Here is a 14,154-nt window from a genome sequence, read left to right on the forward strand (position 1 = left end):
GCCAGATCCCATCTGAAATAGCCTTGCAGAATTCCCTCCCGAGACTGAACATCACCGCTTTGACCTTCCTTGTGGCAAGCGGTGGGAGAGTCCCCTTCGGGCGCAACGCTCCAGCTCTCGGATGGACTGGGGCGGGGGGCTCCTTTGCACCCCCCTTTGTGCCCGAGACGAGTTGCTTCTGGCTGGGGCGGGGAGTGAAGGATGCGGAGAGAATTAGTTAATGTTATGTTTTCTTACCTCTGCTGCCTCTGCTCGTAATTTATCAGGAAACATGACTGCAGTTCAAGCTCGGGGGGTAGGTTACTTGCTGAAGCACTCCAAGGTTTCTGCCATGCTAGGCAGGCAATTAAAGCTGAGCTGATGAATGATCTGATTCGAGCTCCAATTCATTAACTAATCATAAGGAACGAGCAGAGAGAAAACAAGCCCAATTCAAGAACTTGCAAGAGGCACGTTAATGGTCCCTCCGTCCCCGTGTGCTGCTTCACGCGCTTCTCCAGAGCTCCTTTCCTGCGCTCTGCTGACAAACGCAACGCTCCGGGTGGCCAGAGCCCGGATCAGCCCGCCTGCGCCTTCAGCCAGGTAGGCAGAGGACAATATATTTTCATTATAGAAATACATTATGCTGCAGTACACCTGCGGTTGTGTTCTGCTTTTCCTAATGTTGTTTCCTTGGCACTCTGTGCTTCATGTGAGAGTTTGCGGTAAAACAAGGCTGCAGACTTGGTGGTTCGGCAGGACCAGGGCTCGGACCAGCCTCTCCGTGCCATTGAGAGGGGAGACGTCCCTGGGGGGCAAAGGGGTGGCCTTCCCCTCTGGGCCCTCCTGGCCAAGCCGGGAATGACAAAACAGGGTCCCAAGGCTGATATCTCACCTCTCTTCACTGGGGAAATGGGCTGAAGAGAGTCTGGAGGGTGGGAAGACAGGAGGGAAGTTAAATATATATGTATAAAAACAACAGAAACCCTTGAAGAGCTCGCCCACCTCCATGTAAAGCTACCACCCTCCTGCCAACATGTGATGCCTCCCTTCTAATTGCTACCCAATTAAAAAAAAAAAACAAATTGGATGACAGCAGCCAGAGAGGGACAGGGATTTGGAGCAGATCCTCATGGAAGATGCAGTGTGCTTCAGGTCAGCAGCCCAAAGCTGAGACAAAAAAATGCGATGTTTGCTCGTGCTCCAAGAAACCCAGTGTGGTGATTCTGCTTGAAGATAAAGGGGGTTGGAGTAACTGTTCCAGAACAGATGGTTTTACTCTGGTGCACGTAGGGAATTGCTCCCCGACAGACCCAGTCGATGTCTTCCCCAGCACGATCGGCTTCTCTGTGTAGACACGGGCCGCTTGTTGGGCACTGCTCATGACAGAGCTCCAGGTGAGCTCCAGGAGGTTCTGCTTTAGCCTAGGCTTTTGGAAGAAAAGGGTCTGGGTTCCAGTCCCTCTTCCTGGGGATGTTCCTTGGTGAGATAATGCAGTCCAGATGCTTCCTCCTAGGTGTTGCCAGCGGAGGAGTGGAGAAGGTGAGGAGGACTTAGCAGTTTTGCTCGGTGGGCTGCAGTATGAAACCGGTGGGCAGGTATGTCGATGGGAACAAGATGCTTATTAGAGCTGTTGCTTTAAAATATACCTTGTTTTCAGTTCTCTCTCCTTACATATTTTGAATATATTTAGGGCACTTATCACCATAGCATCAAAGCACTGAAATATCCTGTGCAAGAAACTGAGAGATCGGTCCCAAAATAGCTGCCTGCTCTTTTACCAAAGCACCAATTTCACTGTCAGTGCTGCCTTTCCCTGCCACTGCCTGTGGCTGTGCGTGTGTGTGCACGAGTGTCAGAGCTGTCTCTGTCCCCGTCAGCCCGATGCTGTCACTCGCTGCCGTAATGCACGGGGTTAAAGGCCAAGTCCGGGAGAGATTTGTGGTGCTTTTTGGTGTCTTTGTTTTAAGACTTCGGTATCATGCAATGGGCTGAATGTTTTTTTGGGCTTCCCTGTGTGCATGGGTGCTGTGAAACGTTATTGCTGTTTATCTTGATATGAGAGGAGAAGAGGGCGGTTTTGTTCCATGAAAGGCAATGTTCTGAACCGGTACTGTGAGCGGTGTCTGGCTGTTGGGAGCCCAGATGTGCGGAAAGACTATGGCTTGCTAAGTCTTAAGGCGTGCTGAGCACCTTTGGCTTTTCCTGATGCTCTCGGCGTCACCAAAGCTTCGTGCATCTGATACTGGGGCCAAAGGCGGAGCTGTCTTTCCTTGCACCCGGCTTTGGTGGCAGGACTGAGGCGGGAGAAACGGAGCTGCAGTCACTTCTGTCTGTTGTTCTCTGAGCTTTTAATTTTGCAGCCCCAACTGAACTTCAGATTCTTTCTTGCTGCCTGGCCTCACATGCCTGCCTGTCGTGGGAAAACCTGCCCCACTTGTAGATTAAATTTACAAGGTGACTTTCTTCAGTGTACATGTGTCTGAAGCCCCCAGTGAGTTATGGTTCGCTGTTTTCTTTTAGCCCCTCATCTTCAAATGCCTCTCTGCATGCCGATCGCGCTGAGCTCCCTCCTGAGCGTCAGCAGTTCTTGATGCGCTCCCTGGTCTCAAGGAATGCTCCTTCTGAGCTCCTGATGAAGCAGGCACCGGGGTCTTGCAGGGCAGGGTTAATTGCTGATAACAAGGGAAGATCTTTGATCAGAGCCACCGCAGAGTCCCTGGCTCGTCGTCTCATTCCTGGCTCTCTAGGACACCGAGCTCTGCTGGAGCCGGGGGGCTTGCGGCTGCCTCTCGCCGTAGAACGTAAAACCTCGGATCGGCATCAGCCGCGGTGCGTGCACGGGGGTCGGCCTGTCCCCCTCCCCAGGGCACAGCCATGTCAGCCTGCTCAGCAAACAGTCTGACCAGGGCAGTCCCGCTAGGCCTTGGCTCTGTTACATCGGCATGAGATGAGGACACTGGTTTTTGGGGGCAGTAAAAGGCAGAAGTTCCCCTCCCTCCCCTACACACACCGCCCCTTGCCAAGTATTCAACTGGGCGTCACGTTTCCTACTGTTCCGTCTTTGCCAGCATTGCCATCTGCATAATTAATTCTTGTGTAGCTCCAACCACCCATGCCACCGTCTTCCATGAGTCTCGTGGGAGGTCAGCTGTTGAAACGCATTAGATGCTTTGTCAGCGGATTACAGATCAGGTCATACCAAGCCGTCTACCCTCTCATTAACGTGCAGTAAGTGATCACATCTGCAGCCAGGCGTGAGCAGGCAGCCCCTCCTTCCGCTCCAAACCAACACTGTAAATTACTACCCGAGCTGGTCCTGGACATACCTAACGCAATTCTGCTTATTTCTGAATGTGCTTGGGAGAAGTGGAGGTGCTCTTGGTTATAGAGCCATCTTATGAGGTTTTCTGGTTTAGTTTTAAAGGGATGAGAGGAGCCTTCAGCACAGAACCAGCATGCCTTCTCCGAGAGGTTCAATTCCCTTTGAGGTGGCATTGCTGAGAGTCGTGTTCACCCTCTTATTTGTGGCTTGCACCACCTTTTATACCTGGGCAAACTGCACGTTTTCAGTTTGTCAGGATTTTTCTGCAGGAGCTTAAATATTGACAGAGAGCACAAGGTGAAGAACTTCTCTGTGCCATTGGTGGTTTCTGTGCTACTGAAAATCCCTGCAGGCAGGTGCCAGCTTCCTGCTCCACAAACAGAAAGCCTCAAAGAGTAAAAGAACAGGGGCTGTAGACTAGTAAATGATTTATCCATTCCCTTTTCTTAGTTCCAGAAGAAAATGTCCTTCTCTGAGGCTGTGCAGTGCCTCGGAGAGTTTCCGTTGACCAATGGAGTTAATTTCATGGGTTTTGTATGCGATTTTTACAGCAGTTTTGGACGAAGCACAGCTACTGCTGTTAGGAGATCTAGCGGTCAGTGGTTGTGGCTGGATGGGAATTGCTGGTCTATAAACTGGCAATAAAAACAAAGTATGAAAACCAAAAGCTGTCGTGCATGGTTTTGCTGGAGAGCGGTCCCAGGTGGTGAGCCAGGCGCAGCTCTCCCACTCTGCCTGCTTTTCCGTGGATTCACAGGAGGACGCTTGAAACGGGGTCAGCTGAAAACTGGAGCTGGTGCTGCTGTGGCAGAGGTGGTCTGTGGCACGGTGAATGCTGGATTCTGCTTTCTATTGTGTAGACAGTGTTTCATGCATCTTAATGTAGACTGAAACCCATGAATTCCACTTAGGATATTTACAAAAGCAATATCTGAATGGGCGGGCGGTGGGAAGGAGTTGGAGTGAGCTCATGGACTGCTAGGAGGTAGCTGACAGGTAATTAGAGGAAACGAAGCAATGAGGAGAAGCAAGATTCAATACCCCTGTCTGCAGAGTCTAAGTGATTGTGATCTCCTTCCTGTCCAAATCACCTTTTAAACTGTATTCTGTGTTAAAACTCCTGGATTAAAACCAAACAGGAAACCAAGCAAGCAACCAACCTAGCAAAAAAATCTGAGTGAACCCCCCTCAAAAGGCAACACAAACCGTCAGCTAGGAACTGACTGATTTTGATTTATGGTTTCTTTATCCTGCAGAAGCAGGAAGGTAATGAACCAGTGTTTTGATCTCTGTGGGCTTTCCTGAAGCAGTAAGGAGATCAAAACAAGCTTAACTATTTCTGATACCTGCACCCTTTCTTCCCCCTCCCGCTTCCTTCTCTGGCACCTTACAGGCAGCCTTACACGACACCAAAGAATATCGGTTTTGTGGGTGCCACCAACACCGTTCACGTCTCTCGCAACAGCCCCGGGGTGGCGTGTCCAGCCGTGCTTGGCACAGCGGGGCCAGGACAGGACAATCCCACGCAGGGATCGATGCTGTCCTGTCCCATCCTGCTCCCTTGGGATCTCCCCCAGTTCTCTGCAAGCCTCAGACTTGCAGGTCCTGAGGGTGCTGGAGGCGTGGGGACTCGGGGAATACCTGCCCCTCGCCACGGGACGGGGAGCGGTGGAGGCAGCATGGCAGGCTGGCGCGGGGTCTGGGGTGCTCGCCCCTCGCAGGAGGGAGGAGAGGAGCAGGTGCGTGAAGGAAAGCAAGCGGAGGAGTTACCCTGTCAGTTTGCAGAAATGCTGCTGTAGCTCTTCTTGACAGGGAAGGTCAGCTGCCCGGAGAGGTCCAGCGACTGCGCCTTGGGGTGCAGCGCCCGTCGCTGGTGCAGGGGGCTGGAGCTGGTCCTGGGCGAGTAGAGCACCGCCAGCTCGGGGCCCGGCAGGCTGGCTTCTGGCAGCAGAGCCTCTGCCGCGGCCGCCGGCTCCGTCCTGCCACGGGGCAGGCTCGGCGAGGGCTGCAGGCTGTGCCGCTTGGGCGGCGGGGGGCTGTGGTTCTGGAACCTCACCGTCTTCACTTGCTGCAACGAGAAGGGGACCAGAGTCAGGGTGGGCAAAGCAGCCCCCCGCCCTCCTTGCTGGGATCTGCCCCGGATAACCGAGGGGGCGAGCTGAGGGGGCGGCTGGCTCCTCGCCGGGGGCAGAGGATGCCTGTGGAGAAGCCCAGCGCCATGTGCAGCTCCTGGCAGGTGGAGGAGAGCCCCGGGGAGCGGCAGGGTGCGGTGCGGCGGTGCCGTCAGCTACCACAGAGGCCTAGGAGCGTCGGTCCAGAGAGCCGTCACCTGGCTCGGTGGGAGAGCGGAGGGGAAGAGCAGGCGGCAGCACGACTCGGGGAGGGAGCGTGGCCCGTCCTGCCGTGCCCCTCACGGACAGCCCGCGGCTTCCCCCCAGCTGACGATGCTCCTCCTGGGAGCTGCAAGGTCAGCTGGGCTTCCAGGGACCCATGGCACTCCCTGGGCGCTATGGGAAGGGAAAGTTGTTACTAGGACAATTTGCAGAATGATTTTATCTTTATGAAATTTCCCCGAGGGGAAAGAAATTTCCTTTCCAAAGAGCTCAGCCAAAGCAACGCGGGGGGGATGGGGGAGGCTGTGTAGAGACCAGCCTGAGATACGGTCTGACACCCAGGTCTGTGGCATTCGCTCCCAAGCTGTCAGGCACCTTGGTGGGATTCTTGCCTGATTCAAGACTTCAGGAAAGTCTCAAGATTTGATCATGACTGGACATTGGTTTACACTGAAAGAGTCCCTGCAGCATCTTGCTGTTCTAAAGGGCTTAATGTGAACAGCAGAGTCAGCAACACTGATACCTGATTTCTTAATGCAGGTACCGATCCCAGGGATTTCTATTGGAAGAAAACCAGGTGAGAATGGACTGAAGCCCTCGAGGGAGCTGGCCCCTGTCAATATTGGGCTGAGACTGAGTGCCAGTCCCGAGGGGCCGGGGGGACACCCCGAAGCAGGCGGTGAGCGCTGGCCGTACCTTTTCGGCGCTGTTGCGGGAGGTGTCTGGTTTCACTAGGATGGATGGCGGGGCCGATGCAGGCGGCTTTGGAGCTGCCTCGCTCTTTGCTGGAGGGTCTTTGGCATCCAGGATGACAGAGCTGCACACAGAGGGAGTTCTGCTTTCCCCTCCTCTGACCACGAGCACCGGCGAAGCGTCGTGGGAGAAGTTTGGCCTCGCTCCTGCCTCGGCCGTGCCAGCTGCAGGAGGGATGCTGTGCGGCTGAGGGCTGACATGCTGATAGAGCTGAAACTGCTGAGGCCGCACCGCGGCCGTGGGAGGACGCCTGAGGGAGCCGGCAACCTGCACGGGGGTCCCTGCCTGCCCCGGCCTCTGCAGGGATCCGTCTGGGGAGCAAGAACCATTGGAAGGAGGTGAGCGAGCAGGAATCCACAATGGCGCAGACAAAGCAAAGAGGCAGAAGCGAGCAGTGGTTACAGCCCTGTGCTGACAGCCCTGCTCGCAGGGATGCTGTGGGGTCGTAGCTCCCAGGGATCGCCACACGTCTACCGCTGCACCGGGGCTGGCGTGCAGGAGCGCCGTCTGCCCCCACAGCCTCGCCTCGGCAGGCCGCCACTCTGCCGGGCACCGGCAAGGCCAGCAAACCAAACCCCTCCATCCCCCTGTATTTGCACAACAACTCATGCCACAGAAATTTTTCTGCCTTGGATAGGACCGATTTGGTTTCTGAGAGTTTGCCCTGCCTTCTCCTAGACTGCAGACACTCTTGGTGCAAACGCTTGGTGCATTAGCCCCAAACACCAGGTTGCACGGCCTCAGCACGACGTGGTTGGATTTTTCCTGCCCAGCTCCCGAGGCGAGGCGTCGCGGCAGCGCTGCTCCGCGGGCAAGGTGCCGCGCTGAGCGGGGAGGGCCGGACGCAGCCCCGCCGGGAAGAGCTGAGGGGGTGACTGTGTTGGTGGCACAGGACGTATGCCACCAGCACGTGCTGCTGGGGAGCAGCAATCGCCCCCGAGCAGAAACCTCCCCTGGGGAGCACCTCCTGCGATGGGGTCCTCACGGTGCCCGGGGGGCTCCTTGCCCCTTCCCCACGGTTTGGTTGCTGAATGCCCGAACTGCCAGCAGGAGCCCTGCTCCTCAGCCCTCCCGCCGGCCCGTGCTGCTTGTGTTCCTATTTGCCTGCTCCATCCCGTAGCTGCTTTCCCCTCTGCGGCGTGGGAAGTCGCACACTTTATTTCTTCTGCAGCATCTTGCTGTTCACAAGATTGATTTTTTTTTTTTATTATTATTATTTTTTTAACCAGAGCCACCACAGGGCAATGAGTCCTTTACGGTAAAACCACTCAAGATAAATCCAATTTCAAGTCTAAAACCACTGACAATGGTGCTTGCAAGCGTGCCTCCACCTTGCCAGGGGCACTGCCTGCCTCCAGCAGCAGCTCCGCCTGCAAGCATGCGAGAATGCACCACTTAGTTGCCCAAACACACTTGGAAATGTATTCCAAAGCAGCGTGTATGGGCTGAAGATGAACCTTGCCAGCCTCGCTGGGAAGAACATAACCAACTGGGCTCTGTGTAAGCGTTCGCAAGGGGTTTTTCTGTGCTGACTCAAAAAACCTAAAATTACCAAAATAACCACAGCTGGGGAAAGGCGGCGGTGTGGGAGCCCGGCTCCTCCGCCAGCCTCGCCGGAGGTGTTCGTTACGGCTCCCGCTCCCTGCCCTCCGCCCCGGGAAGGGCCATTTCCTACAGCCCCGGGCGTGTGCAAGTGAGAAGCACGTACTGGATCTTTGCGGAGGAGGAGAAGAAAAATAGAGCTGATACGGAGGTTTTTTCCCCTCTAGCTCTCTGCTACATCAAGGCTTTTGACTTCACAATTTCACAGGGTAACTCCTGCTGCTTCTTTTTTTGTGAAGTAGACTTTCTCACCTTCAGGCTATTCATGATTTTATGCAACTTGGATATTTCCAAGCTGGAATTTTTTTCTCCTGAAACAGAAGTTACTCTATTCTCTTGATCATCCTCCTGCATACTTTCCCTGATTTTACTATGTTCTTTTTGAGTTACCAGAATTACAATGAAGTGTTCAGGATATGAGTTCACCAGAACTCCCCCAATGGAACAGCTGAGTTTTACTCTCTTGTTCTGAGTTCCTTTCTTAATAATGCCTAATAATTTAAACCCAGGTTAATTTAGAGTATTGCTTCTGAGCATGGAGTTGGAGCTCTCAAAGAGCCATCTGACAATTCCAAAACCTCTCTCCAGAGCGGCAAAAGCCAATCTAGGGCCCAAGGTTGTGCATGTGTAATTAGGGATTATTTCACCCCGTATCTGCGTATTGATGTTTCAGCTACCGTTTTAGTGCCGTTTTGCTGGGTGTTGTGGATTTCAAAGGTTGGATTTTGCTGATTTACATTTTCCAAGATCACTGCAGAAGTCCTTTTTAGAGACTGATAATCTTGCCTTGGTACAGCCTATGTTTATTTTGCTGGAGTTTGTATTTAATTTTCTTTGTTTATGTTGCTGGAGTTTGTATTTAATTTTCTTTGTTTGCCACATAAGGATACTTTTATGTCTAATGGCCTCCCTTACTGTGTTGTTTAAACGTTTTTGGTTAACCAATGCATTTTGGGCCACGTTCCCATGCTTGTTGAGGACATGGTCACCAGCTGCTCCCCGAGAGGCGAGCCGTGCCACGTTCCAGTGCGGTGCTGGTCGGCACAGGCGAGCCAGCTGGCGTTGCCCCCAGCCCTGCTTTTCCACCTTTGCAGGGAATAACCCCCCTGGGCACTTCACCCCGCTCCCCTGCCAGCCTGGAGGGTTGATCCGCAGAGGTCAGGGCAGGCTTTGGTACGCTCAACCTAGCAAATGGTGTTTTCCTTCGCGTGCAGCCCCTTGCCTGTCAGCAGGATAATGCTGCCTGTCCTTGGTGCTGCAGCCCGGCTGTAACGAGACCCCTTGGAAAGACCCTTCTCAAGAGCTGGTTTCGCAAGGGGGATGTAGCTGGGTGGCAGCGCGGTCACTCCGTGTCTGCAAACCCATCGTGTCAGCCGGGGATGCTTGCCCTCCCAGCTCACCCATGGGTGAGAGGAGATGCTGTGAGTGCCCCGGGGAATGGCCGGTCTTGGCTCACGTTGTGCTCAGCCCGACGCAGGACCCCAGCCCTGGCAGGGACCACTCGGGAGAGCTGCTGTTCCAGCAACGTGCATTTCTTTTTTTTTTTTTTTTACAGCTCTGATGCTAATTGCAGGCAGCCAGTATGGTCTGGGGGGGACACGCCTGGCTTCTCCCTCCCAGAGACCCCCCTTAAGCACTTACTCTTCCTCGTGCTGCCGCGTCCGCGCCGCAGCGATGCCTGTCCCGAGGCTGCCGCAGCCGCGCTTCTCCCGGGCGAGGTGACGGGCACGGGCAGCAGCGCCGGTTTCAAAGGTCTGCTTTGTCTTGGGCCGTTTTCTGAGATGCTTCCTTGAGAGGAGAGCGAGGAGGTCGATAGCGTCCATGAGGCATACAGGGAAGGCATCTTCGAGTCAGAGAGATTAGATTTCCTGTTGGAAAAGGAAAAGAAAATAAGCTCAGACTAGAGTTGGGGTTTTGTAAGGAAAGGAGGAGCTTGCCCAACAGGGAACTCAACGGTTTGAACGCGCCTGCACTGCTCCCAAGTCAGGGCTCTGGTGGGAAACACTACGGATGATACAGTTAGTTCAGGTTTCTGATTCCATTGTGACGAGGGCTTTCATCTTTCTGCACCTGACTTATAAGAAATTATTCCCAAATAGGGTTAGGATTTGTTACAGTGACCCCATGGCATTTCAAAAGGGACCTCCAGACACCAGCTCTCCCTCCGTAATTTGCCCAAACGCGCTCTATCCTACCCCTTCCCTGCCCGGGGGCGTGCTGGATGCACCTTCAGCCGGAGCTGGAAGAGGCACCTCGCGGCGCCGGGGCAGGTCCGGGAGCACGGGGCAGAGGCAGCGTTTGTGCTCCCATCGTCTGGCTCCAGCTGCTCCGCTGCCGTTTGGGCAGCCCTCCGGTGCGCAGCAGCTACTTTGGATGATCCTCCTTCCCTAGAGAGGTCATCTTCATGTTTGCACCTGAAGCCACTAAATTGCCCAAACCCTGCTAACCTTCCCCGCCAGCACACTGGCCAAATATTGCTCCAAATTCCTTGAGAGAGAGTGGGCCATGACAAAGTCCTTTTGCTAACTCCTTAAAGGAAGGAAAAACCATTCCTCTGATTCTTCTTTACCTTTTTGGCAGGGTGGAGAAATGATTTATGGTTTAATAACTGAGCAGTGATTCATCAAATAACTCGGGCATCAATTTATTATGAAGAAATTTCCTAAGGAGGATAGAATAGCAGCTCCAAAACCAGCACTTATCGTTGAAGCACTTTATGAGGCTATTTAGGGTGACTGGGTTGTGCTGTCGATTATTTGTTTGCTCTGTTTATCGGTGAGGTGGGGCCACGGTGTTATCAGAGGCTATATGGTGAAAAAATGAGCTGGGGAGATGAAGACTAATCACCAGCATGTGGGGAGGGTGCAGGGGGCAATGCTGGGCTTGCAGCAGCGCTGGGGCCTCTGGTCTGAACCGAGCGGTTTGGCAGAATAAAATATAAGCAGGGAAAGAGAAGCGAGGGGGGCAGAAACCAAATGGCGGTGGGATTATCTGGGAGCGTAAGGTGAGTTTTTGATGTGTTGCCAGAAGGCTTGCAGGGAGGCAGAGGCTGAGACGCCCCAATCTTCAGAGAACCATGGAATGCTTTGGGTGGGCAGGGCCCTTCAGAGCCCACCCAGCCCAGCCCCTGCAGTGCCAGGGACAGCTTTAACCAGCCCAGGGTGCTCACAGCCCCGTCCAGCCTGGCCTGGGATGGTGCCAGGGATGGGGCCTCCACCGCCTCTCTGGGCAACCTGTGCCAGTGCCTCACCGCCCTCACTGTAAAACATTTCTTCCTTAAGTCCAGTCTAAATCTGTTCTTCTGTAGTTTAAACCCATCACTCCTTGTCCTGTCCCAACAGGCCTTGCTAAAAGCCTGCCCCCCCCCCTTCCTGCAGCCCCTCTCAGCACTGCCAGGCCGCACTCAGGCCTCCCCGCAGCCCCCTCCTCTCCAGGCTGAGCACCCCCAGCCCCCCCAGCCTGGCCCCGCAGCAGAGGGGCTCCGGCCCTCGGGGCATTTCTGTGGCCTCCTCTGGGCCCGCTCCAGCAGCTCCGTGTCCTTGTGCTGAGGGCCCCAGATCTTCCCCCGGTGCAGCCCCCTAACCCTGCAGAGGCACGGGCGGGTGGGTGTGCATGGAGGCCATTCCCCGCCGGCCGCAGCTGCCGCTCTGGGCAGAGCTCCCTGCGCCCGGCCGGCCCCGGCCCCGCTCCTGCAGACGGGGCTGGGCCATCACAGCGAGTTTCCAGCCATGGAAACCCTGCTCCACATAACGAAATCACGGTCCCGGGAGAGGTGACCTGACTTAGCCCCACTTTTATTTGCAGAAGCAGGGCACTACATTTCTAAGCTGTTCTTCATTTCTCTGCCTAACCTAAGCACATCTCAGGGGAACTAAGGGCACAGGCAGGTTTTTCTCCTCTCCTAAATTGTATATTTTAATTATTGCTCTTTCTAATGCATGTTTGTTTAGTTAGATCAATGGCGTCCAGTGTTTAAATGCCTGCTCTAAAGACAGTATTTTGACTCTAAAAGAGCCTTCAGCTTGTGGTTTCCCTTCTGTCGGGGGGGAAAAAAAAAAAAAAGGCCAGAGTCATCCAAAAGGAATAAAGGCAAGTCTGAGCACAGACACGCTGCCATTCATCCTGTCTCCCAGACTAACTCATCAAAATGTGCCGGTTGTGTCACCTACAGCTCTCTGCCATAGCTCCCGGACTGAATTAAACAGTCGTGGGAGAAGCTGCTGATGTCCCTGTCGACATCCCAGGTTTAGAACAAGTGGACGAAGGCTGATGTTGCGCTGTTCGCTCATCCGGACCGCGTGCCCCCTCCGAGGGGAACACTGCCGGCCCCCTACGCTCCCTGACTTCTCCCTGCCGCCGCAGCCAGCTGCTGGAGGGAGATGCGATTCCCGCGTGGTGCATGCCGCCGAGTCGGTACACGGCGAAGAGCGAGAGCTGCCCGGTGTCATCCCGCCCAGGTGAGGAGTCCCCGGCCCTTGTAGGTACTGCAGGAATCCCTTGCAGTGATTCTCTGCGGGAACGAGAAGACCCCAAATCCTATCTGTTACCTGCTCCCCTCTCTGCGTGTTTTTGTTTCACATAAGAAAAACCGGACCTGAAGAGTGGAGCGACGTAGTTGCTGGGGAAGATCCCCACTCTCCCCGTGACGAGGGACATGCCCCGCAGCCAGCCATCGTGGTCTTTCCCAAAGACGCGGACCCCTTCTCCTTTCTGCAGCTCCAGCTCGTCCGGCCCATGAGCCATGTAGGAATGCAGAGCCACGCACCTGGGGAGAAAGAGGGTGAAGAGGAGGAATGCAGCCTGCGGAGCGGCGACTGCCCTGGGCAGGATGGTTGGAGAGCATCCTGAAGCTCCTGGGTTGAACTGTGCTGCAGAACTGTGCTGCCGGCTTTGGGCGAGCGCTGGCTGTTTGCCTGAAGCCCTTCAGCCAGCACTCGCACCAAATATTCAGGCGCTGCAGTTATTGTGGAGAGAACTCGCAGGGAAGAAACGGCCCATAACTTCAGGCCAGAGGGGATATGAAAACAAGAAGAGCTGACAGGGGTGGAGAATTAAGCAGATCCTGTCAATGGTTTCTGTCCCAGAAGCGCCAGCCATGGGCGACAAGTGTTAGGGAGAAAGCTGCCGTTCTCCACCTCACGCGGTGCGTGCTCCATTGAAATAACTGATTAAGGGCCAACGTGTGCCCGTCCTAAGGCAAAGCAGCGTGAAAGAGTGCAGGTACGATGCTCCGTCTGAGCAATAGCATCAAGAATACATTCTGCCTTTGAAGTACGTGGTGAGCCAGAGGCCTTGCATCTGCTTGCCTTGAGCATCATCTGGAGGTGTTTGGAGGTGCGGGGAGGAGCGCTGCTCATGCAGCACATGTGTTAACCCCGTCTTCCTCCCTTTCCTCGTTCTCCTGCTACTGGACCGCTGCAGAGACTAACGCTGGGACTTCAGTCGCTGCCACTGGCGGCCTTTGAGAATAAAGTGGACAAAGGAGGAGGTACGTGGCTCTGCTCTGGGCTAGCGAGGAAACCAGACTAGAAATTAATTTGAGATCCCCTCTAGACCTCTCTGTCGTGATTCTGGGGCTACAACTACGTGTTGAAGCTTCCAAAGTAAACCACGTGTGACTACACAGCAAAACCAGAGCAAAGAAAATGGCATATTTTTCAAAACTTGCCCCTATTTGTTCTTCAAAGAACTTTAATTTGTCTCCAGTGTAACACATTTAATTTAATTGCATTGTTGTTTTTTTTCAAGGGGATTGTGATCTGCTCCCAGATATTAATGAGGTACAGACCAATACAGCAATTACCAGATATTATTTAAAAAATAGAAACCACAGACTAGCTGTCTAGATAGTCAAGGACTATCCCATAACTTTTAAAAAGGTTTCTCTCTCCCTGTTGGTCAGAACAATCACTTGAAAGTTTGACTTGAAACGCCTGTCGTCTTCATAAAGTGACTTCTCCTTGCACAGACCAGGCCGGGTTCAGTGTAAGGGCGTTCTAGTTCTGCAGTGGTTTATCCCTTTATACAGGAGTCGTCCTGAAGGGCAGGACATGCAGATACTGGTTTGATATTGTGGGGTTGAAAAAGGAGCTGTGCAAAATAGGCAGCTGACTGAATGCTTTAATACAATCGTCATTCTGCAAATTTTTTTAAGGTCTTAGG

The 14,154-nt window shown here is 54.0% G+C and overlaps 1 protein-coding gene across 1 annotated transcript in view; it reads right to left on the reverse strand.

Moving 5' to 3' along the window:
• Positions 1-5,078: 5,078 nt before the first annotated feature.
• Positions 5,079-14,154, reverse strand: part of SH3RF2 (SH3 domain containing ring finger 2) — a 42,464-nt gene continuing 33,388 nt past the window's right edge. The window contains exons 5-8 of the mRNA XM_075715092.1: positions 12,587-12,757; positions 9,634-9,860; positions 6,334-6,701; positions 5,079-5,372 (exon numbers count right to left, since the gene is read on the reverse strand). Coding sequence (XP_075571207.1) covers positions 5,079-5,372; positions 6,334-6,701; positions 9,634-9,860; positions 12,587-12,757 — 1,060 coding nt within the window. The remainder of the gene's footprint in view (positions 5,373-6,333; positions 6,702-9,633; positions 9,861-12,586; positions 12,758-14,154) is intronic.

This window comes from Pelecanus crispus, chromosome 8 (assembly GCF_030463565.1).
Source record: "Pelecanus crispus isolate bPelCri1 chromosome 8, bPelCri1.pri, whole genome shotgun sequence".
Taxonomy (NCBI): Eukaryota; Metazoa; Chordata; class Aves; order Pelecaniformes; family Pelecanidae; genus Pelecanus; species Pelecanus crispus.